This window comes from Musca vetustissima, unplaced genomic scaffold (genome assembly GCF_032173495.1).
Source record: "Musca vetustissima isolate MV318-11 ecotype Yass unplaced genomic scaffold, APGP_CSIRO_Mvet_v1 utg28112, whole genome shotgun sequence".
Lineage (NCBI taxonomy): Eukaryota > Metazoa > Arthropoda > Insecta > Diptera > Muscidae > Musca > Musca vetustissima.
The window spans coordinates 13,699-38,516 of NW_026879323.1; the positions used below are offsets into that span (position 1 = coordinate 13,699).

At 35.0% G+C, this 24,818-nt stretch overlaps 3 protein-coding genes and 1 pseudogene across 3 annotated transcripts in view; 1 reads left to right on the plus strand and 3 right to left on the minus strand.

Annotated features, from left to right (window-relative positions):
* Positions 1-236: 236 nt before the first annotated feature.
* LOC133324136 (neurobeachin-like protein 1) overlaps positions 237-24,818 on the plus strand; it is a gene marked incomplete at its 5' end in the record, with an annotated part of 106,503 nt that continues 81,921 nt past the window's right edge. The window contains 2 exons of the mRNA XM_061533023.1: positions 237-386; positions 585-742. Of these exons, the coding sequence (XP_061389007.1) occupies positions 237-386; positions 585-742 (308 nt within the window). The remainder of the gene's footprint in view (positions 387-584; positions 743-24,818) is intronic.
* On the minus strand, positions 10,775-11,302 carry LOC133324143 (larval cuticle protein A2B-like; annotated as a pseudogene).
* On the minus strand, positions 15,618-20,251 carry LOC133324129 (cuticle protein 21-like). Its single transcript, XM_061533015.1, has 5 exons — positions 20,240-20,251; positions 20,004-20,171; positions 19,842-19,943; positions 16,003-16,170; positions 15,618-15,941 (listed from the first exon to the last, which is right to left on the minus strand). Exons 1-5 carry the CDS (start codon positions 20,249-20,251, stop codon positions 15,618-15,620), a joined length of 774 nt encoding a protein of 257 aa, XP_061388999.1.
* Positions 23,778-24,381, minus strand: LOC133324130 (larval cuticle protein A3A-like). Its single transcript, XM_061533016.1, has 3 exons — positions 24,370-24,381; positions 24,133-24,300; positions 23,778-24,068 (listed from the first exon to the last, which is right to left on the minus strand). The coding sequence occupies exons 1-3, from the start codon at positions 24,379-24,381 to the stop codon at positions 23,778-23,780; spliced, it is 471 nt and encodes a 156-aa protein (XP_061389000.1).

Below are 24,818 nucleotides of genomic sequence, written 5' to 3' on the forward strand. Positions count from 1 at the left end.
GTTCTCTGAAAGTAAAAAAGAGAAGTTCTCGCAGAAAATATGAGTCCATATTTTAACAAAGACGGCATATAGCGGATTCATTTTAGGTATTTTGACAGAGTTGCAAGATTTTTGCCACAGGTTTTTACCAAGATTATAATTCTGAACTTTTCAAATGTTATTTATTATTACATATTTTTATTTTTACATTTTTTAAGCATCAATTTAAGCTATAAAAATTCTATTTTTTTTTGCAGATACAACCACTCTATGATTCATATCAACGTGATGTGGAAATCAATCTATGGGAGCCAATCAATCGCTATTGGGCCGAATGCTATGAAGCCTGTAAAGTGGCATCGAAAAAACGCAGTACATTCCAAGCTGAGAATAGAACACTATTTCAAGTAAGTAGGATGATATAAAACGAACCGAAGAACATGCATGCAATAACACAATAATCATAAATAATACCAGCAACAAAAAATTCAAACTACCAAATAAAGAGACATACAAATAAATAATGAAAATTCCTCTTGTATGTTAATAGCGTTAATATTTCAAGTGTCGTTCAAAAAATGTTTTTTTTTTTATTTAAATTGCAGAAAAAAATTGTCATACCCTGGAAGGTGCGTCAAGTTGAAGAAACGCGACGTTTAAATGCAGCTGCACTGCAGCATAAACGACGCAGCAGTCACATAAAGAAAAAGTGGAAATGTGCCAAACGATTCCTGTACGGACCTCGCGGTCCCTGGTATACAGGGTAAGTAGAGATTGGGTTTTTTGTATCTTGAAACTTGGTATTAATTAAAAATTTTCACTTGAGTACAAAACGACGAAGCCCATTGGGAGCTTTGTAATATTGTCACTTGTGGTGTAATAATTACTATTACAACAAAATAATATAATTTTTTCCTACATCAATAAATGTGTGTGTGAAATTTGTTGCTACAACTAAATTATGGTGCGTGTTTTTTGCTACGACACCTGCCTAAAATAGGGGAAAGAAATTTATTTTCCTTTAAGAAAATTTTGTGTACAGTGGATCCGAATACATTTTGTATACATACCCATATTAAATATTTTCTATAAAGATGTTTATCATCCTCCAAGAATCCAGAATGCTAAATTTCAAGCACTAACCCGGCTCTAAGCATGGATTTTTTAAATATTATTTTTCAAATCCTATCAGTAGATTTTTTTTAAATATTATTTTTCAAGGATGATCAGAGCTATAATCGTGGATTTTTTTAATATTATTTTTCAACGACTATCAGATCTCTATGCGTGGATTTTTTAAATACTATTTTTTCAAGGACTATCAGAGCTCTAAGCGTGGATTTTTAAATATTATTTTTCAGGGCTCTAAGCTAAAATTTTTTTAAATATTATTTTTCAACGACTATCGGGTCTCTAAGCATGGATTTTTTAAATATTATTTTTCACCGACTACCACGGCTCTAAGAGTGGATTTTTTAAATATTATTTTTCACCGACTATCAGGGCTCTAAGCTAAAATTTTTTTAAATATTATTTTTCAACGACTATCAGGGCTCTAAGCATGGATTTTTTAAATATTATTTTTCACCGACTACCACGGCTCTAAGAGTGGATTTTTTAAATATTATTTTCCAAGGACTATCTGAGCTCAATGCGTGGATTTTTATACCCTACACAACTATGTTGTCAGGGTATTATAGCTTTGTGCAGCCCCAAAAGTTTGTAATGCCGCGAAATATTGGTCCTAGACCCACCTTTAAGTATGCCGATCGTCATATCTCGACTAGCTGAGTCGATCTAGACATGTGTGTCCGTCCGTCTGTCCATTATAATTTGTAAACTCGAGGCCACAGGCCACAGTTATGGACCAATCTTCACGAAATTTTGCATGTAGGATGGGTTCTGGCGAATGAAGACCCCTATTGTTTTTGGGAAAGATCGATTGATATTTAGGGGATGAAATGGACCAAATACTAAATTTTTGTCGGTTTTTCTGGTCGCTCCAGAGGCCGCAATAATGGTCCAAAAATGGTGAAATTTTCCAAGGAGAAGGAGATCAGGCCAAAGAATAAGCATGCCTGTTCTCATAAAGATCGGTCAATATTTAGCGGGTCAAATGGACCCTGACTTTTGTGTGAAAAATGACAAAATTTGTATTCTATAGCGTATATATTTACCCCTGAAGGACCCGAAAACTTTATATTATTTCCAAGAGGAGTGGTTGACCTTTAAACTAATACCAATTATATTGTTGTATGTGCTCGGATGTGGGAGTTACACCTAAATATTTACAGGTATCTCCGTATTCGTATATTATTTCGTAGCCCATTATCACTCTAGAGAGCGGAACTATAGCGCTGATCGCTTTGAAATGTTCTATGAGGTTCCAGTTATGGTCAAGGACAACGCCTATAATTTTCGGTGATGATCAGATAATAATTTCGAAATGAAGTGGACCAAAAACTTAATTTTTTGTGTTATAATCGAGTCGAACTGTAGACAAATGAAAGCCGAACATCACAGCACAACCCACGGTGAAGGGAGTCTGGACAATAGCTGTACTGAATACTCGTAATATTCGAAAAATATGTCAGTGTGAGGAAGAGGTGCTATTTACCACTAATCGGGCAAGAGGGTGGGTGCAAATATAACGAAATATTGCCCAGGCTCGGAATATACATCCACAGAAAATTTGAATTCCGTGGTAGTTGTGTAGTGTATCGTATGGTCGGCCCCGTCCGACTATACTGCTCCGCTCACTGGTTTAAATTTTATTTTTCACCGACTATCACGGCTCTAAGAGTGGATTTTTAAATATTATTTTCCAAGGACTATCAGAGCTCAATTCGTGGATTTTTTGATATTATTTTTCAAGGACTATCAGAGCTCTAAGCGTAGATTTTTTAAATATTATTTTTCAAGGACCATCAGAGCTCTAAGCGTAGATTTTTTAAATATTATTTTTCAAGGACCATCAGAGCTCTAAGTGTAGATTTTTTAAATATTATTTTTCAAGGACTATCAGAGCTCTAAGTGTAGATTTTTTAAATATTATTTTTTGAAGGACTATCAGAGCTCTAATCGTAGATTTTTTAAATATTATTTTTCAAGGACTATCGTAGATTTTTTAAATATTATTTTTCAAGGACTATCGTAGATTTTTTAAATATTATTTTTCAAGGACTATCGTAGATTTTTTAAATATTATTTTTCAAGGACCATCACTGCTCCATTTATTAGTTTTTATTTAATTTTTTTTTTATTAAAATGTTTCTTAGTAGGGAAATCATTAGTTTTTGCTTTTCTTTTTTAAGATAATTTCCCTATGTTTGAAGGTTCATCCCCTGTTTTTATTGATGATGACATTACCCACAGTCCAATGCATTTTATTGCACTTGGAGTAAATTACAAAGTGACAATTTGCTTCATATCAACAGTAACAAATGTTATATAATGAAACGAAAAAAAAACAACAACAACAACAAGAAATGCAACACGAAATATGTAGCGAAAGTAAATTTTACAAATGAAAATATTTTTCATTTATGAAATTTTATTACAATAACATAAACTGCAACCTGCAAAGGCAGTTAGCAACACCATCACAAACAAATCGCATGTTTTTTGGTTAAATTATTTTAAATCGACATTCATAACGCAAAGTCATTCGCATGAAAAGTCATTCCATTTCCCAAAACCAAGAAAAAAACGCAAACTTTGAAATAAGTAAATTATGGTAACCAGAAATCCAACTTTTTTAAAAATGAATGAGACATTGTGGTGGTATTTCCTTTTCGCAGAGGCGAAAACTAAAAAAAAAAATAATCAACGAATTATTTTAACAAATTCTCTTAAAGACTTTCAAAACGTTTTCTTAAGAAAATTTATTTGAATTGATTTTAAATATATTTTTGTTCTGATAGAGAACATGCAATGACATGGTTTTTTAAATAAATTAAGTTGGTTTTTATTTCTGTCAGCAATACGTTGCACAGTGGCATGGCTGCACTAAAACAATCCAGGCTTATATAGGTCTGCGAAAAAAAAATCTGTTAAAAATCCACGATCTAGTAGTCCTTCCTAATGGTCTAGATGTGGGTTAAAAAGTACTCAAATAATCCTTCAAAAAATATTCTTTAAAAATCAACGCTTATCGCTTGTATTGAAAAAAAAAACAACCATGAACATAGCTCTGCAATACATTCTATAGTCCTGCAAATTCTTAAACATAAATCACTTACCTTTCAAGATTAAATACCATAGTGCCTAAATTTTCAATTTAAAATGATTTCATCAATTACATTTTTGATTTTTCTTGCTAATTGTCTTGCCATGCCTTGACGGGTGGTATATCAAAGAGAAATATCGATTTATAATTCACTTTAAATGCATCACAAAAAAGCAAAAACGTTTTATTATAACCTTGCTGCCAATTTTGAGTTCAATATTTTTGATAGGATTTTTTTTTATTTTATTCATTCACGCTGAATGTGCGTGGACCAGTTCTGCCATATGACAAAAAAAATCAACTGTGGTAGCAATATTATTAACATTTTATATATGAATTTTATTAAATTGTTTTTTGGTGTCAAAAACCGCCAGCACAAAGTCAGCTTCTGAGCTCGTGGCAGACTACAAAGTAACGCACCTTGAAATGGAACAACAGCAAACAAAAAATATAAAAAAAAAATAAATAAAAACCTTAATGAATTAATCTTTTTTGTCTACAACTTCAAAGACACGCCAAAGGCAATAACAATAAAAAAAGTACAGAAATAAAATCCGGTGCCAGGTTCTTTTTATATGTTTTCACCTTCCACTGTTCTGTAGTGAAGGTTGGAAAAGTTGTTTTCATTTGAGAGCATGTCCATTGATATTCTAAAGTATAACAGCAAAAAAACCCGATTAAAACCACATCAGTTGGCCACGAGAACTTTGAACGCACTTTGTGTCATTCATTCATTTAATCATGTTTTAATTACAGTTGTTTTTTTTTTCATTTGAAGTTTAAGGCAGTTTTTAATTATACAAAAACAAAGAAACAAATATTGAAATTCGATTAGTTTTTTTAATAGTGGGAGACCTGTGAATAAATGAAAAAAAATCGATTTAATGGTCTGGAGGTGGAGAATTTCTTATGAAGTTAAAGACCTTGGCGAGTACATTAAGAACCTGAAGGAAAGTGTTTGATTTTGATAACTATAATTTTCAATGGACCTATAATCCTATGAGCGATTATAGGTCAATCACGCAAAGAGTCAAGTAGAAAAGAAACCAGTAAGGAAAGTAGTAACGTCTGACTGGGCCGACTATATGATACCCTTCACCACTTTGGGTATATTTTACATATTTATCCTAACAGACGACGCGTTTTGTTATAAATCTATATCTGAATCGATTTCAGGGAAACTTGCCAGAGACTAATTTATATAACATCAGTACGTTGTGTCAATCGGCCTAGCTATGGATCTTTTCACGAAGCATAGCAACAACATTCTACACTTAATTCAGTACCCTATACCAAAATTCGTGCAAATCGAAAGATGTACAGGGAATTTGGTGCACCAATTACCTTAAATAGAATGAAAATACATATGGGAGCTATATCTAAATCTGAACCGATTTTCACGAAACTTGGCAGACATCATTCTCGATCTTATTCATAACTCTGTGCCAAATTTCCTGCACATCAAAAAATGTCCAGGGACTTTAGTAGACTATTTACCTAAACTCGGGCGAAGCTATATATGGGAGCTATATCTAAATCTGAACCGATTTTCACGAAACTTGGCACACATCATTCTATACTTAATTTAGTACGCTGTAGCAAATTTCGTGCAAATCGAAAGAGATATATTGGAACTTTGATACACAATTAACCTTAAATCGGACGAAGATATATATTGGAGCTATATCTAAATCTGAACCGATTTTCACGAAATTTGGCAAACATCATTCGTGACCTTATTAATTACTCTGTGCCAAATTTCGTGCAAATCGAAAGATATATAGGGACTTTGGTGCACCATTTACATTAAATCGGACGAAAATATATATGGGAGCTATATCTAAATCTGATCCGATTTTTCCCAATTTCAGTAGGGTTCGTCCTTGGGCCAAACAAATGAGCTGTGCCAAATTTCATCCAATTCGGATCATAAATGCGACCTGTACTTTGTTTACAATTTAACATGGACAGACAGACGGACGGACATGCATAAATTGACTTAGAAAGTGATTCTATGCATATTCTCAAAAGGAACCATGGGTCTATCTCGATTATTTTTGCCTGTTACAAACATAGGCACAAAGACATAATACCCTGTACCACAGTGTGGTGAAGTGTATAAAAACGTGTTACTAAAATATTTCTCGCTCGATTTGAAATAAATTAGGCAAAACTAAAATCACGCCACAAATCAAAACTTGATCTATGGCGAATTTGCCCGTATGGGTTCTTAATATAATTGGCAAGGACTTTTGTACCCAAAGGAACCCTCAACCTTCCAATAGAAGCTGCGTGTGGTTACAGTCAGTGTTGCACTGCTGACCGTTCAAAAAACGCTGTCTTTATCTGATGTGTGAGAGCTCGCATTATCCTGGTTCAAAATGATTTGTCTTCTCATTTCCTTTTTTTTTTGTATTTTTCCGAAAACATCTGGAAAACAAAACTGTGGTGTACCCTTTCAGAATTGATCTTCCTATGATGCTCAAGTTCGGAGAGTTTTTTTCACGGACAATTTTTGGCTCATCTTCGAAATACTTACACGTTGTTTCAGGCTCATATGCATAGATCCATGATTCGTCAACTGTGGCAATCTTATAAACGTCTTTGAGGAATCGCGATCGTATTTTTTTCTCCAAAATTTCATTGCACAATTCGACACAAACTATTTGAGCTATTGTCAAATGGTGCGGGATCCAACAATAAGAAGCCATTTTTTACGACCAGGTATTCATGCAATTTCGAATATCCCATTATCATATTTTAATGAGTTCAGAGATAAAACAATACAAAAAACATAAATCACACGTTCACGTTGTCATTGCAGAGAAGGAATCTCAGTGGGACGTACACATAGTTTTTCGAAATATTCAGAGGTAGAATGACATGCGAGTGCATTGCAGACGTTTACTATCTGTTTTAACTCTAAACAAGTGAAAAAGCGTTAAGTTCGGCCGGGCCGAACTTTGCATACCTTCCACCATAGATATACTGACAGGTAATCGAAATAAAAATGTAGGGAACATACCAAAAAGTGTACCTATACCGACATTTCTACGGTTTCTATGGTTCTAAATATTGGTCCTAGAGCCCACGTTTCTTTGGACCAAATTTTTTTCCAAAAATTTTGACTTCATCCCACATTTGCCCATCTTATTATTTCTTCCAAACCTGTTCATGTTCGAACATGGGGAATATATATATATATATATATATAAGGTTAATTATCGACCTTGTTCTGGGAACGACCCCAAGTAAGGGGCGAATATTAATCATTTTTGGTAGGGAGATTTGTTACCATATACGACTAAAAATACCAAATTGCAGTAAATTCGGTTAACAACGCGCTCAAGACCCCCAAAATACCGAAAATTGGGGTACCTTTATGTGGGGGCTATCCGAAAAAATTTACCTATATTTATAATTTTTTGTGGGTAAATTTGGTACCTATTAAGAACTCAAAATACTAAATTACAGCTAATTCGGCGGAAAAATACGATCAAACCTACCAAAATACTGAAAGTTAGGGGGTACCGTTATATGGGGACTACCAGAAAAAGTGGACCTATATTAATTTTTTTAGCAAATTCGGCTGAAAAACGCATTAAAGAACCCCAAAATACCGAAAATTGAGGGGTACCGTTATATTTTTAGTAGGGAGATTTGATACCCAATAAGAACTCAAAGTACCAAATTTTATCGAATTCGGTTGAAAAACACCCCCAAGAACCCCAAAATACCGAAAATTGGTACTATTATATGGGAGCTATGCCTAAACGTGGACCGATATATCCCATCTTCGAACTTAACCTGCCTGCAGACAAAAGACAACATTATGCAAAATTTCAGCACCCTATCTCAATTCCTTCAGAAGATAGCGTGATTACAACAGACGGACGGACATGGCTAGATCGTCTTAGAATTTTACCAGTGATCAAGAATATATATACTTTATAGGGTCGGAAATTAATATTTCGATGTGTTACAAACGGAATGACAAAATTAATATACCCTCCATACTATGGTGGAGGGTATAAAAAGGATATCACTACGCTCTGTGAAGTGGCGAAAGACACGAGTGAGGTGGAAGAACAACTTCACGCCATCTCAACAGTTGCATGCTTCCCTTATCAAAATTAGACATTATCGTATACAGCTCTCAATTTATCATAATTGCTCATTAAATCCTGCAAAACGAACTAATCGATGTTTGGTCCCTTAAGAAAAAATGCTAAATGTTAAAAAAAATGCTAAAAAGTACTACATTTTTGTAGAAAAGTATCGGGAAAAAGAAATTGATTTATAGTTTACAATAAGTTGTATATTTTAAAAAAATGTTATACATAAATACGAATAAAGAAATTTAAATTAAAAGCTATGTTGTGAGGATATTATAATTTTCTGGTCTGGTCTGGTCGCTCTAGATGTCACAAAAATAGCTATCCAATTTTGCATAAAGTTTCGATTATGGTGAAGTGCGACATCTATAGCAATGAACAAAAAAATGTGTTTTTTTTTGTCAATTTATCTAGTCGCTTTAGAGGCCACAATAAATCAATGAAATAAAAGTATAAAGACACGACAATGAATACGTCAACAATTTCCAATAGATGTCTTTTCCTCTGATGTTATGTTGTCATATCAACAGAGCAAACACTATTAAACGTTTTTAGTGCTATACCGTAAGCTGCAGACCTCTGGTTTTATTTACATTTTATATTTCTTTTATTCTTAATATGGCTCTGTTATGCCTGATTCCCTATTCATAGAGTAGAATCGAGGAACAAAGTTTGATAATGATGGGAATATTTATTTCTAATCAAATGAACCAAGCTCTGCAAAAGAAAATCAGTTCATACTGATCAAAAAATTGTCATAGCAGTAAAAATATTAATTTAAGAGTTCAACGGAATTGGCGAGAGATAATCGTTTAATATAACCTTAAGGACAATGCGTGGACGAACTATGCTATGTTAGCAGGCCTACATGCCCGGAAACTATCAAAAAGTTATTTTATGTCTGAAAAGAATCGTAAAGCCAGGTGGGCTTTCCCAAAAGCTCATATTAGTCGGATACGACTCCTAGGATGACTTTAAGTGTAATATTAAAGGCACAGTCATGAAAAAATGCTGCGAGAAGGTAAAAAAATAAATGCTCAAGCTTCAGTATTGCAAAAGTACTGGGAGGCATGGAGGTGGGTCAATAATAATATTGGGCTATTTTTCTTTTTATGGAATTCGATCTATTTACAAGATTTAAGAAGTAATAAATTCAATTGATTGTACGCGGTTCCATGCGCTGAAAATGAAAATGTATTGCTTTTTGGGTGTTTCAACTTGAAACTAACCTCAAACAAACACCGAAACATTTCAAAGAATAATGGAATAATGGCCAACCCTGTGGAAAAATATGTGGAGTATCATAGATAGGAACATCAAAACAGAATCAGAAGCAAAAAACATAACCTCTTCCAAAAGTTTCAAGATGCGAGGAATAGTATATCCAATAGTATTTCGGTGGTCCTTGGCGCAGTTTTCCGCCGAAATGAGTTAATTCGGCAATAAAGGTTAACAAAATAAATCGCAAAATTATAAATTAATTTTTGACATAGCTCACATATAAACTCCCTCCCTATTTTCTGTACGTTTAAAGCATTACTTGACTTTTCTATCCTATGTGTCTGTAATTTGGTATGTGTTTCCTCAGGAGGAAAAAAACTTCCTGACATACATTTACTCATAGGGTGGAGGCTATTTCAAAATATTTCATCCAAAACTAATCAATATGAACCCCATAATATAGCAATTCCCAATCTTCAGCTTAATATATTTTAAATCGTTGACAATATTATGCATGACCAAGGAAAACATTTGTGGAACAAAGTGTTAAGGACCAACAGAACTTCTTGATAGCTTTGTTTCCATAGTTTTTACCTTTTTTGCATAATATTTACTTGGTTCTGCCGTATCAAGTAATACCATTTCCATCCCTTTTCCAGTATTGAGAAGACCATAGGATTTTTTCATTGCATTCATATTTCAAAAAAGATAACTCCCTTCGTTCATTTTTTATTGTATACATGTATGTACAAATTATATAATATTAAATATTTTTAAACATATCAATTCTAATCTAGTATAAAAAAAATACACAAGAAGTACTCTGTAAAGATACTATGACAAGCGAAATGAGAGAAGAAAGCAAAAAAACTACACAATAAACAGAAAATGAAAATAGAAATCGTAGACAAAAAAAAAATATGAGAAAAAATGAGATTTATGAGAAACAAAAATACCAACACAGATACATAAAGCATATTACTGTGTTGGTGACTAAAAAATCGAAACACACACACACGCACAGTCACAGCGAGAGTGTCACTAAAATGGTGGGCGTTTGATGAATGTGCCTTAGGAATATAGGTATAAAAATTGAGGTTTGTTATAGGTTTGTCGTTCTGTAGGTGTGTGCGAGTGTGTGCGCATGCGTTGGTTGGTCATCGATGTAACAGAAAAATAAGCCTTGTCCGTCGTCATTATTTCCAGTGATCCATTAATAGATCTTAACTACTTAACCGTGGTATGGACCCAAGGCAGGTAATGCCGGATAGGCGGGCACAACCGGTTTGGCCAAAAATGGTGCCGGATAGATTGGGGCAGGTGCCAAAACCTTGGCTACAGGTGCCAAAACTTTGGCTACCTTGGCAACACCTTCACGTTGAACAACGGCATTAAAACCACTTACAGGATCCACAGTGTATTGGACAATGAGGCGGGTACCATCAGGTTCGATCAAGGAGTAGGCACCCTTTGTGATGTCACCAGTACGGGTTTCTTGTTGGCTCTTAATATCGCCGGTTGTGGGATCCTAAGGACAATGGAATATTTTTTTGCTGAAACATTATCCTTCATAAAATCCTTCCCAACTTACATGAACATCGTAGTTGTAACTGTATTGAGGATTTGGATCATATGGCTCGGGACCAACAACTTTGGCAATTTTAGCTACTCCTGGATAGGCAGGATATGCAGGTGCTGGCAAAACTACTGCTGAGGCAACAGCCATCAAGGCACTGACAATCAATAACTATAATAACATGACAGGATAATTATTATATTTTGCTAAAGGACACCTCCAGCACAACTTGCCTTATGCATTATTGTAATGAGCTGCTCGACGTGGTCTGATTGGTAAGAGGTTTTATGCCGTTTAACTGCTAATTGCTGTTTGCTATTCTAGACTCTGTCAACAATTCCTTTTATACCGAACGAAACGTACTTTTCAATATGAAATCTGTTTTTCTTTTTTTTTCGTTGTATTTTTTGGGTGCCAGTTAAATTCAATCCCCTCCGATCCCGTTGCCAATAAAGTTTTAAATATTTATGCAAAAATGTTTGAAAGAACAGCAAACAAATAAAAAAATGTAGAGAAAAAATACACAGGCCTATTGCAAGTTGAAAGCAGCAGAACAACATGGGCACACCAACTTCTATGGCATTTTTTTGTAACGCAAAAGAAGAGAAAAACAAAAATCATTCGTGTTTTTCTTATTTCTCTTCTTTTTTTATTTTTTGCAAATTACAATTTTATTATTTTTTCGAGTTTATTTCTCATTTTATTGGCTTATGCAATAGACGTTGTCGCAGCTCTACTTTTTTGTCGTTACGATAATCTTGAAAACGCAAAGTGGGCCTAATATTTCATGATCATCCTACCTACTAACGTTTTGGGTTCGAATACTTTTATTTTCTTGGGCAAGTCTTTATAAAAATTGGATCGAGAATGCCAACAGATCTTCGATAGGAATATTATATGCGGTGTACTGTGGAGAAAGGTCTTCATTTATTTCATTGTAAAAACTTGTCACTTATTGATTCATGCCATAATGTAAACAGAAGGTCCGTAGCCCATGAATTGGTCCTTAAATTAAAATAGATGTTTAAATTCAATTAAGGAACCCCCTCTTTCTCGGGATCAAAAATTGTTTTGATTTAATTCGAATCTACACTAATTCAAGAATGTCCCTACAAAATTTCAAGAGAAAATCTCAAGAACTCTTGAAGATATAGCCGATTTATTGTGTCAGCATCAAGTGACGGTTGAAGGGCTTCTCAAACTTAAAACGCGTTTTTCTCTTTTCCGAATGGCGGGCACGATAACTCAAAAACTAATGACCCAATCGATTCCAAATTTTTACACGTTTCTCTTCCTTATTTTTTAACTTAGTTTTTGGTAAAAAATCGGCGATTTTTCAAAAATATTTTTTCAAAGGCCCGCCATTTTGTTAATTTTAGAGCGAAGTCAATAATCCTAGTTCATACGAGAGAGAGAGAGACATGTGCTCTTTCTAACACCGTTGGAATTTTCGGATTCCGATGTTCCAGTGGAGAGTTATCATGCCCGCCATCAAAAATAAGGACTTTTCTTTAATTACAAAAAACAACAACAAAACAATAACAACAATTTTTTGTAAATTATTTTTCTTCTCTTTTAAATCTTCAAATATATATTTGCAAAGTTACAAACAAGCATTGGTATTGATTTACCAGCCCATTGAAAATCTTGAAACATTAAAATCGGTAGGGGGGGGGGGGGTCCCTTAAAACTAATTATGTTTATTTGTTATCATTTTTGTTGGAGTCAGAGTTTAAAAAGCTACTTCAATCCGAATCCGGACAAATATTTAATCTCTGAGACCAAGGACTTCTCAGAGATGTGGATACCTATAATATATGGACCTATATTATAAAATACCTTTAAATATGGACCTATTTTGAGAAAAACCCTTAGTTGGACTAATAAAAAAAACTGTTTGTTTAGCACGTCGGCAACTGCATCCGTGTGAATGTTATTCAAACCAGCTCGATAGGCATATTGATAAGAGGTTCCATTTTATAATACTTCTCCGGCCACAGACAGACCTATAATTTTATAAGAGATCAACAAAGATTCCTCAAAGTGCAGTCGGGAAGCGGAATGAGAACCTGATTACTACTTTTCAACTTATTTGAGTAGACGATTAAAAAATGTTATCGAATGTATCTCAAATAATGGTGGGGTAGTTGGTAGTCGGAGGGATATGCGGTTGGGTAGTTATGTACCCCAAGTCTACGTGGCGAACAATGTGGTTGAAGATTTCCTGGCTGATATTTGCATATTCCTTACGAGGAAAAAGGCTTCTAAACCACAAGATAGCTGGAGTACCGGAAATGTAAAGGTTAAATAGCTTCGGAGATATTACCCCACCCTAAGAAACTCCCTGATGCATTCTAAAGATTTGAACTTCTTATTTCGGAAGTCCACGTATGACCGACGGCCACACATATAATTGATTATTCAACGTTTCCAATCTGAACGGAAGTATGGCATGGTGGTGACAGATGTGAGATCGGCCTGTATAATTTACCTTTACTGACATCCTACCTGGGTTCTGTAGCGTGATTACCCCGTGCGTTATTTATACTCTTTCGTGTCAAGTTTAATGAACTAACTTTTGCAATGAAAATGAAAGTCCTGTCCTTTTTTCCAGTCTTTGAAAATTAAGGGTTTTAACTCCTGGCTGATTCTGTCAGGGCTCTACTCTTCAGATGACTTATATCTACGAATAAAACTTGCAACGTCACCCATTGTAGCTTTGTTTCGCGCTGACGCTCTCGGGATGCACAACACTGACACATTTTTTCGGATCAGTCACAGTTTCGTCGTCAAATGTGACGGCTCCAATGTTGCAACACTTTAGATGCTCCAACTATTTATTCCGCTTATGCTTCGCGACTAATCTGGTGACAACTGCGGGGATAGATCGACGGAACGCATCGCGCTCTGCTACCCGTGTATCAACTGTCTAAAACCCTGTCAGCTGGCTTTTCTATGCTTAAAGAAAGTGCTGCATATCAGTTATTGTAATTTATTAAACCGGGAAATACGATCGGTATATCTGGCGAACTGTGGTACTCTTGCCTTATTCTGGTTGGGCATCCTCAGAACTATTCCCCCCTCGTCATTACCTTGGATGAAATGTCATAATTCATTGTATGCATTGGAGTCCCCAGTGCCAGACTATTATTACCCTATAATAGAATATTAGGCAAATAACGCGCTTCACGTCTATTAATCGTCTAAAATTTTGCACGATAAGCGACTAACTGGAGTTTAGCTCAGAGTGGTGCATGAGGAATGCTAGATCCCATCTCTATTTCCAATGCGATCCTTCTTCAGAACGTTGTAACTATTACAATGCTGTAGGCTAAAATTTTTATTGAGTATGATTTCCTGCACTTCCGATTGATAAAATCTAATATCTCATCTATTTTTTCTCGATGACCGTTGAAATTAAATTGCAGAAATGATGCCCAATCAGAAGTAGAAGCAGCAACTTGTGGCTTTAAATGTTGCTGATTGGGTTGCTGTTGATGAGACTGGGGTGAAGTTCCATTTTCCGACAAAGAAGATGACGTCGTGGACGAAAACTTACTGGTGATCGAGCTGTAGCAGCACGATGCAACGTAATCCTGTTCGCAATAGTCTCACAACCGGGGCATAAGGCCTTTCTTGACAGATCTGAAGGTTATACGACAAACCTGCTCCGATTTGAATTTTCTGTGTTTTATATTTTCAGTCTTATGTCCATTTGTGGAAGGGAATATTGATTTTATACCGCAATTTTCTTTTGGCCAAATCCGTTCTTATTAATTCGCAGCCGTTTTACAAATATCTTTTATTGGCGCCCAACGTGTGACCATCCCTCCGTTTGTCTGAATAACCAATTTCATCCAAACTTTGCACATCATCCAATCTTTTACCAATTTCGATCTACTTGTGCTGGTCAATATTTTGCTGAAAATGAATTTTAGAGAAGGCTCCACGTTGGGCGCCAATAAAGCAGGTTCCACGTTGGGCCTCAATGAAGCAGCTCATGAGGGGAGCTGCTGTGGCTTCATTTAGTAATAACAACAACATTAAAAAAAATACTTCCACTCTTTGTTTAGCTATTATTTCCAGCTTAACATCAGAGTCCACCAACTGGGGCAAGCGTAGTAATTGATTTAGAAAATATTTGAAAATGAAATAGCCTATATTTTGCATGAGTATTTGCAAAGAAAGCTTTCTTCGTTCATGTTTATTTTTATAAAATAATTATTCAAATTAATTACATTCTAAATACAAGGATGATAGGTTTACAAACAATAAGATGAAGGAGAGCGAAACAAGACAGATGATAATAAACTTATAGTGATATATGAGATTTATGATATTGTTTAAGTTTATGATTGCATAAATGACTAAAAATTGAAATATGAACACTCGCAGAGTATCACAATAAAATAACATAATGTCCGTTTGTGTTGTTGCCATGGCCAGTATTTAAAATATATTCCGTTTTCTATTCATTAACATCGTTTGTCATCACTACTTAAATGCGGTACGAACCCAAAGCTGGATAGGTCGGCAAGGATGGTAAACCTTGCAAAAGAAGTGGCTTTTGTAATAGAGGCTTAGCCAGAATTGGTGACTGATATAGGGGGGCAGGTGTCAAAATCTTCGCTACTGGCGCTAAAACTTTAGCCACCTTGGCAGCACCTTCACGTTGAACGACAGCATTAAAACCACCAATGGGATCTACAGTATACTCAACCAAAAGGCGGGTACCATCGGGTTCAATTAGGGAGTAGGCACCTTTGGTGTTGTCACCATCACGTGTTTCTTGTTGGCTCTTAATGTCACCGGTTTTTGGATCCTAGAATAGACAAAACGAGTTTTTCACAATATTTGGTACGAACTTAATTTTCGTGAATTACATTGACATCGTAGCTATAACTGTATTGAGGCTTTGCATCATATGGCTCAGGACCAACTACTTTGGCAATTTTTCCTATGGCAGGCAAGACCCCGGCATAGGCAGGATATATGGGAGCAGGCAGGACAACTGCTGAGGCAACTGCAATCAAGGCACTGAGAATCATTATCTAAAAGGAAAAGGAAAAAAGTAAAGGAACCATATGAATAAAATTGTATGTCTTTTTTTACAGCTGAAGGATAATAAACCAATTCTACCTTGTGCATCATTATGATTTCTATATCTTCCAACTTGAGGTGTGTTTATGCGGTTAAGCTGCTGCAGACTGTGTATGATTCTAGACGTTGTCAGCGATATCTTTTATAGGAAAAACTTAATTTTAAATACAAAATGTTATCGGTTTTACTATGCAAAATTGTAACAAATATTAATAACAACAACAAAAGTGCGGAAAGTATAACATACCACATGTTGAATGCAACAGTTGTTAGCTAGCAACCCAAACAACTTCTTTTGCTGCTTTTGTGGCGATTAAGAAGAAAAACAGAAACACTAACATAGATTAGCACTCATTTCTTTAGTAAGCTGATCAGTATAAAAAAAAATAGTATTACCAATAATCCTAAATTCACACATTAGAATATAGGCCTGTGTCATCCTAATTTATACCCTCCACCATAATAAGGTGATGTGTATTTTAAATTTGTCATTCCGTTTGCAACACCTCGAAATATTTACCGGAGACCGCACAAAGTATATATATATATATATATATTCTTGATCAGAATAATATTATATATCGATTTTCGCATATCCGCCTGTCTGTCTGTCCGTTTGTTGAAATCACGATAGAGACCGCAATATTTAAGATAGAGCTCTGAAATTTTGCACAGACATTGCTAGTACTCCAAGGATGTTTTCTATTGCAATATATTTGGTATTTTGGAAAAGTTTTCCCAATAGAATTTACTGTAATTTCGTATTTTGGGTTTTTAGGGTATATCACATCTCCGTACCAAAAATTATTAATATTAACCCATGTTTCAGGGTAGCCACCTTATAATGATACCCCTAATATCCTGTATTTTTGACAGGTTTTCCAACCGAATTGGCTATAATTTGGTATTTTGGATTCTTATTGTATATAGTATCTAATTACCAAAAGTATATTATTAATATTGACACAAGATTCAGGGTATCGCCCATATAACGGAACCCCCAGCATTCGGTATTCTAGGGAATGGCTGTAATTTGGTATTTTGGGTTGCAAGCATTAATTCTCTTCTCTTGAAACGGTTATCATACAACCATAACGCTCCGAACTGACAGTCGTGACAGTCGTTTTCGAAAAGTAAAACCCAATCATACCTTCGGACCAAAGAGCGCACCTAACTGTGACTTTTTCTGGATGTACTGACCTCTCGTCAATTATTTCAGTATTCTCAGACATAATCTCCTCTTAAGGGAACTCCCCCATTGTAACTTTGAAGACTTAATGAAGAAAAATAAAAATTGACAAAATGTTGTTGTAGTTGATTTGTTGTGTCTTGTAATTAAGGGGTTTTATTTTACACTAACTCAAAAATGTCCCTACAAAATTTCAAGTGAAAATCTCAAGAACTCTTGAAGACATAGCCGATTTATTGTGTCAGGATCAAGTGACGGCTTAAGGGCGTCTCAAACTTTAAACGCGTTTTTCTCTTTTGCGAATGGCGGGCACGATAACTCAAAAACTAATAACCCAATCGATTCCAAATTTTTACACGTTTCTCTGTGAGTGTATAGCTATCGTATGAACTAGGATAATGCCAATCCGTGAAGATCTTCCTTATTTTTTAACTTGGATTTTGGTAAAAAATCGGCGATTTTCCAAAAATATTTTTTCAAAGGTCCGCCATTTTTTTTAATTTTGAAGCTAAGTCAATAATCCTAGTTCATACGAGAGCCAGACATGTACTCTTTCTAACACCGTTGGAATTTTGGGATTCCAATGTACCAGTGAGGAGTTATCATGCCCGCCATCAAAAATAAGAACTTTTCTTCAATTAAAAAAAAAAACAACAAGACAAAAACAAAATTTTTTTGTAAATTATTTTTCTTCTCTTTTAAATCTTCAAATATATATGTGCAAAGTTACAAACCTTAACAAGCATTGGTATTGATTTACCAGCCCATTGAAAATCTTGAAAAATTAAAATCGAGAATGGGTGGGGTTCCCTTAATTATATGAAGAGAAGTTAATAGTTTTGGGTTAATTGATCGGTCGTTTAATGTAAAAAAATGTGTAAAAACTGTCTGAGGCGAACTCATTTCACGGTCTTCGTGTCAAAGTAAAACTAGAAGCCTACAAAATGGGGACTACGTCTCTTATGTATCATTTTTCAAAATTTTAACTGCATCTACCTTTAAATGATGCTGACATTTTGAAGCTCAATTCAAAATGAATCTGGGTAATTTGATATATGTTTTATGTATGTAGTATGCGCAGTTTCAGAGTAATACTCATCCGAATGTAAAAATTTTGTGCGATCAAATTTCTAAAAAACCTATTTTTCGGGCCAATTTTTCTGGAATGATATGGGTACCCGCGATCAGTAGGATTTTTTACTTTTCGGATGATATAAAGTCTTCTTCGTGAAAATCCATCTATAGACTCTGCGATTTCTTGTCGCTCTTACGAGCGACATTTTTGTAAAATAGGATGGAATCGAGTTAGAAGGACGAAATGTTTCACGTTCGATTTTTCTGAATAAATGTAATCTGAAAAACTCATACAATAGCTACAAATGAATATATAAAGCTACTATATCATAAAATAAAAAAGGATCACCAGCAAAAAAAAAAAAAAAAAGGATCACGCCATATCGCCGAATTTTAACCTATGGCGAATTTTACACCCACAGACGATGACATTGATTTTGTGGCACAGTGTAATCTACTTACAATTTACTGATTTGACTAATTTAGCTTTTTGGTCTATATACAGAACCAATCACTTCGATTTAAATTACATGCGCACCAAGCCATAATTAAATAAAATTGGCGGGGTCTTTATTGAAAATGTTCTGTGGAGATGTTTTTCAGCCAACAGGGGCTGTCAAATCACAGACAGGCTATAATATTTAGAATACCGAAAATGTGGCGGCACAATTTTATGATGGTGGCTAAACCAATTCGTGGGCCAATATGTATGTATAAAATTGGGTGTTTTGTTGTACGGTATGACAAATTTAAATTTTATGTTTAAATTTGGAAGACGAATCTTAGACCATTCTTCTTTTAACTCTATATTTTAAGAAAATCTTTCTCAAACCCTACATCTGTGAAGTGGAATATAATCTAGCTAAAAAATTTGTATTTAACTCGTTCTATAATTCTATGTTGAATTCAAACCTTTTAGGCTCATAAAACTGGCAATCGTATTTAAGGGAAACTTTTTATTATCAATAAATCTGATTGGTATCGGAGTCTGATTAGAAAAAGCTTGTCTCTGCAGCCCTGGTTACAGGTGTAGAACATATATACTGTTGGTCTTTATAATAGCCGTATACTATAGGGGTCTATGAGTTCTAATATTTTTAGTACTGTCATTAAGCACTCGAGGACGCAAATGTTCCAAGGCTCGACAATAATAGTTTTCTTAGGTATTTCTCGATCCGATCCCGCTCCTCTTTACGACTTTGTTGTTGGCTTAAATTTCTTAGAATGATGATCCTAATACGAGTAAGAGTATATGTAGTCTAATATGGCCCATAGTGGGCCCCATCAAATCCCTTTGGAGTGGATTTAACTATGTTCATACGTCTGCTGTCTAAGAAGCACTAAAATCTCAAATCCAACCAAAAGACGGGTACCATCAGGTTCAATCAAAGAGTAGGCACCCTTGGTGTTGTCACCATCACGTGTTTCTTGCTGACTCTTAACATCACCGGTTGTGGGATCCTGGAAAACAAGAATATCGTTTATCACAATTTTCAAATAATATTAACTTTTTTCACGTACATTGACATCATAGCTATAACTGTATTGAGGTTTTGTATCATATGGCTCGGGACCAACTACTTTGGCAATTTTTCCTATGGCTGGTAATACTCCGGCATACGAAGGATATACGGGTGCTGGGAGGAGAACTGCTGAGGCAACTGCCAACAAGGCACTGACAATCAATAACTTAAACAAAAGTAAACATTAGTTATGATTTAATTTGTTCCTTAATCCTTCTGAAGGATTCAACATACCTTGTGCATCATTATGACTTGTATGTGTTGCAACTTGTTGTATGTTAGGAGGTAACAACTGTTTGTGATTCTAAATGCTGTTTACAATACCTTTTATACCCAAAAAAATTAATTTTTGAATATGTGTTTTGATTGCCGGCAAAATCATTTGCCACGCATCAGGTTCTCAGTAACTATGCAAAAGTGTAACAACTAATAATAACAAACAAACAACAACAACAAAACGTAGCATAGTATGAGTGCAGTTGCATATGTACCCCACCACATTTTATTTTTTGCAGTTTTTTTTAGCAAAAAGAAGAGAAAACCAGAAGCACCAACAGATTTTTGGCTGATGTAATATCACTTGGTGTAGCACTCATTTTTGTGGTAATCTGAAAATTATTAAAAAGTAATTGGGTGACAATTGTAATACAATTGAATTTGTCAATTAATATATCATAGCGATTTAATTACTTTATGGTTATGAGGTAATACGAAAATTGTTTACTTTTAATATAATTTTTCTACACTCAATTTTGACCAGAGAAATATTGATCCTGGAACCTCCTTATAGTATTTCGAACGTCATAACTTGACTAGCTGAATTATAATTTATTTACGTAGTACCTTTTAGTCAATTATGATCCGATCATCACGAAGTAAATGTTTTGAATTAGTACCAAATGGACCCACAACTTTTTGAATGGTCTGTTTCACAGATCACAATTATGGGCACAAAACTGCGGACTTTAATCCGGAGAAGTTATCTTGACAATGACCAAACTTCGGAGATATAGCGAGTTAAAAAATCACAAATATCGAGGATGAATGAACCGATTTTAAAAATTGTTGAATCGGAAATTCAGGTAACAAACCAAAAATAGTCCGATTAAATAAATTTACCGCGTTTGTTTATTAGCTATCTAGCGATATGCATATATCCGGTTTAAAAATTTAGAAATCAGGGTTTTCTTCGAATTTTTTTGCGTATTCAAATTTCTTCGAAATTTTTTGCGTATAATGTTTTCGTGACATGACAGGGAAAAAAATTAGAAAATACCATATATATATTTATCTAAGATGGTAAATATGGTAGATCGATTTAAATTTCAATATTTCAATATTAGAAGTTCATTCGTAAAGTTCATTTTATCATTTTATATTTTGCATAAAGACTTGGGTCTTAAGGCTTTTAAACTTCCGGCGTTGCGGCTTCCAATATCGAGAGATATTGGTTGCCGCACATGCTTTCTATCTCACTCTTATGGTTGTTTCATTTTGTGTAGTTGTAGGCACACACATGCAGAGTTTTGTCAGTGGGGGACCATTCCCGAACTTGTGGAGCAATTGTTGGGAGGGGTGGGATGTATGGTGGATACCAATGTCGATAGATGTTGATGTTCGCTATTGCTTTATATCCCCTTTCAGCGATTGCTTCATTGTTGTGAGCCTGAAAATATAAGTTCAAATGGTAGTAGCTTTGGCTATGAAGCTGGACAGAGGCTATAGTCAGCGGGCGACCAGTCCGGAACTGTATAGTTTTTACTGGTAGTAGCTGGCAGAAGCTATATTCTGTGGGTGACCAGTCCCGAATCAGTATTAGGTTCTACTGGCAGTAGTTTCGGCTATGAAGCTAGCAGAGGATATATTCTGTGGGTGATCAATCCCGAACTATTTGGGGTTCAATTGGTAATAGCTTTGGCTATGAGTCAGACCGAAGGTTTTTCGGTGGCACGGGTGTCAAGGGCCCCTAGGTCCGTGGATCTAGCTTGACAAGTTGGTGTTGGGTAGCATCGTGCTGGCTGTGGTTTAAACCCAAATCGCGGGTAAAGTTTCGACTTGGTGTGGAGCTGCACTACAACCGGGGTGCCTGACCCTTAGAAAGGCAGGAGTTTTAGATAGGCTTCGCTCCTCATCCAAGGAGCCTCTGAAACCCCAAGAGTAATTGTGGAGAAGCCTCTCTATATTCAACGTGTGACTGTTTTGGCGTGCGGGGTAATTGGACCTTATGTTTTTCGGTAATGAGGTTGTATCACCCAGCTATATTTTAATTATTTTGTTATGCTAGAATTGGTCACCGACATTTTGTAAGGAAAGGAAGGAAAAAGGTCTCACAAGATATTAGAGCCCTTTTTCCTTCCACGTTCAGGATAAGGTATTTGTCAACAGCACACCTTCGATTCAGAATTTGTTAGGCTATCGAAGTCATAGAAATGACACTTTGCAATTTTTTATGCTCATACTATCCATTTGATTGAACGTTTTTACTATTAATATTCGGTTAATATTTCTGGGATTAAATGGATCAAAATCGTTATTTTTGTCTGTTATTCTAATAGTTTTACAGACCGCAGTTATGATTCAAACACCATGAATTTTTACATGGGAAATGGATCTGGGCATAACTACATGATGAGCGATGTGAACATTTATTAAAGTTTTATTATTCAAGGAACCAAGATATCGAGAAAATGTTATGATCGAATACTCTAAAATATTCACAAGGTTCTATATATTCTAAAGTGTTTTAGTATTATTAGAGGCACACAAGTATAGAGTAACTGTCACGAAAATTTGCACAGAATCGAGAGTTGAATCGAGAGAAAATTTAAGTCCATAGGTAGTTCACTAAGGTATCATGGCCGGCCCCGTCCTACTATTCTGTTTTTTTATTTTATTAATTATGAATTGTAATGTTTTTTTTAAAGGTCCAAAACAATGCCAACATAACTGAAACTAGTTTAAATTTATATAGCTTCCATATATTTTTTAATTCGACAGAAACACTTTCTTAATGGTCACAGATTGTTCATGGAATTTTTACAAGAAATTTCCCAAAATTTGTTTTTATAATTTCTTTCACACTTTAAACTATTTTCGAACATTTTTTGTTAATAATATGAAATACTGTTTTCTTCTATAGCAGTTTGCTGTTACCACTGTAGCTTGATTACGAATAAACCGATTAGCATGCATGTTTGTGGGATAATTAAGAACCTCAAAATCTCAAAATCTCAAATGAATTTTCAAGCTATAGTGGACAGCGTTTTCAAAAAAGTAATTTCAAGAAAACTTAAACATCTCTAAGAACAAGCTACACACCAAGTTCTTACATTGGATACTCATACCTCAGCCAAATTTTGTCCGATGGATTCGGTTGCAATATATACTTAAAATAAGTCAATATTTTTTTTTAAAATTAAAGAATAATACTATTTTTAATTGCATTTAAAGAAAGCTTTCTTTATTCATTTCTTGTATTTCAAATACAAATTTTGCTGTGTACAAATGAACTTATAAATAATAGATGAGGAAATGAAGTGTGATGACAAGCAAGGGATAAAAAATGCTTTAAAAAGAAAAAATAAAATTATAGAAATAAGAAAATATAAATTGTGATATTAAAGTAATATTGAAGAGTATCCTTGTATTAGAGACTTAAAATTAAGCACCAACATTCACGCAGAGTTAATGCCTCTGAATGTGTGTTTGTATGGGTGGATTGTATCATCATAGCCGTAGTTGTAAACATACATATTTAAAACTCTACTTAGATTCAATAAGACCCTAAAGCTGGATACGCGGACAAACCTGATAGAAGAGGTTTAGCCAAAATCGGTGATTGATATAGTGGAGCAGGTGTCAAAATCTTGGTAACCGGTGTTAATACTTTAGCCACTTTGGCGACGCCTTCACGTTGAACGATCGCATTAAAACCATTAATGGAATCTGCAGTATATTGAACTAAAAGGCGAGTACCATCAGGTTCAATCAAGGAATAGGCTCCCTTGGTGTTGTCACCATCGCGAGTTTCTTCTTGATTTTTAACATCGCCGGTAGTGGGATCCTAAAAAATACATGAATATATTTCCTCCGAATTTCTAAATGTTGTTAATGGTTTTTTTACTTACATTCACCGCATAGCTAAAACTGTATTGAGGATTTGTATCATATGGTTCGGGACCAACTATTTTGCCAATTTTTCCAATGGCCGGTAATACTCCGCCGTAGGAAGGATATATGGGCGCTGGCAGGACTACAGCTGAGGCAACAGCCAACAAGGCACTGACAATCAAAAACTGTAACACAATAAAATTAATTTAATTTTCTTATTCCTTCGGTATGAAAGCATCCTGTACACAACTCACCTTGTGCATCATTCTGATTCGGTAGTTGATTTTTGGTTGTTTGTCCGTGTTAACTGCTAACAACTGTTTGTGATTCTAGACATTGTCAACAATATCTTTTATACCCAAAAATTTAATTATGAATATGCCGGCCGGTGGTAAAGTCGAACCACCTCCCCTTGTTATGATGTTTGCAATATGTATGCAAAATTATAACGTGTAAAAGAAAAACGAAAGAAATCGATAGCCAAATTGAATGCAACAGAGTGGCATATGGACCGCAACAACTTCATTTGCAGCAACGCCAGCATATTTGGCTGATGTAATATCACATAGAGTGGCACTCATTTCTTTGATAATTGAAGTGTCCAAAGTGACACATAGATGGTGCTCCCGGAATTAGATATATTTATACATTTGAGCAGAGATGGTCCATCAAAAACAGTGACGTAAATGACATACATTTTCGA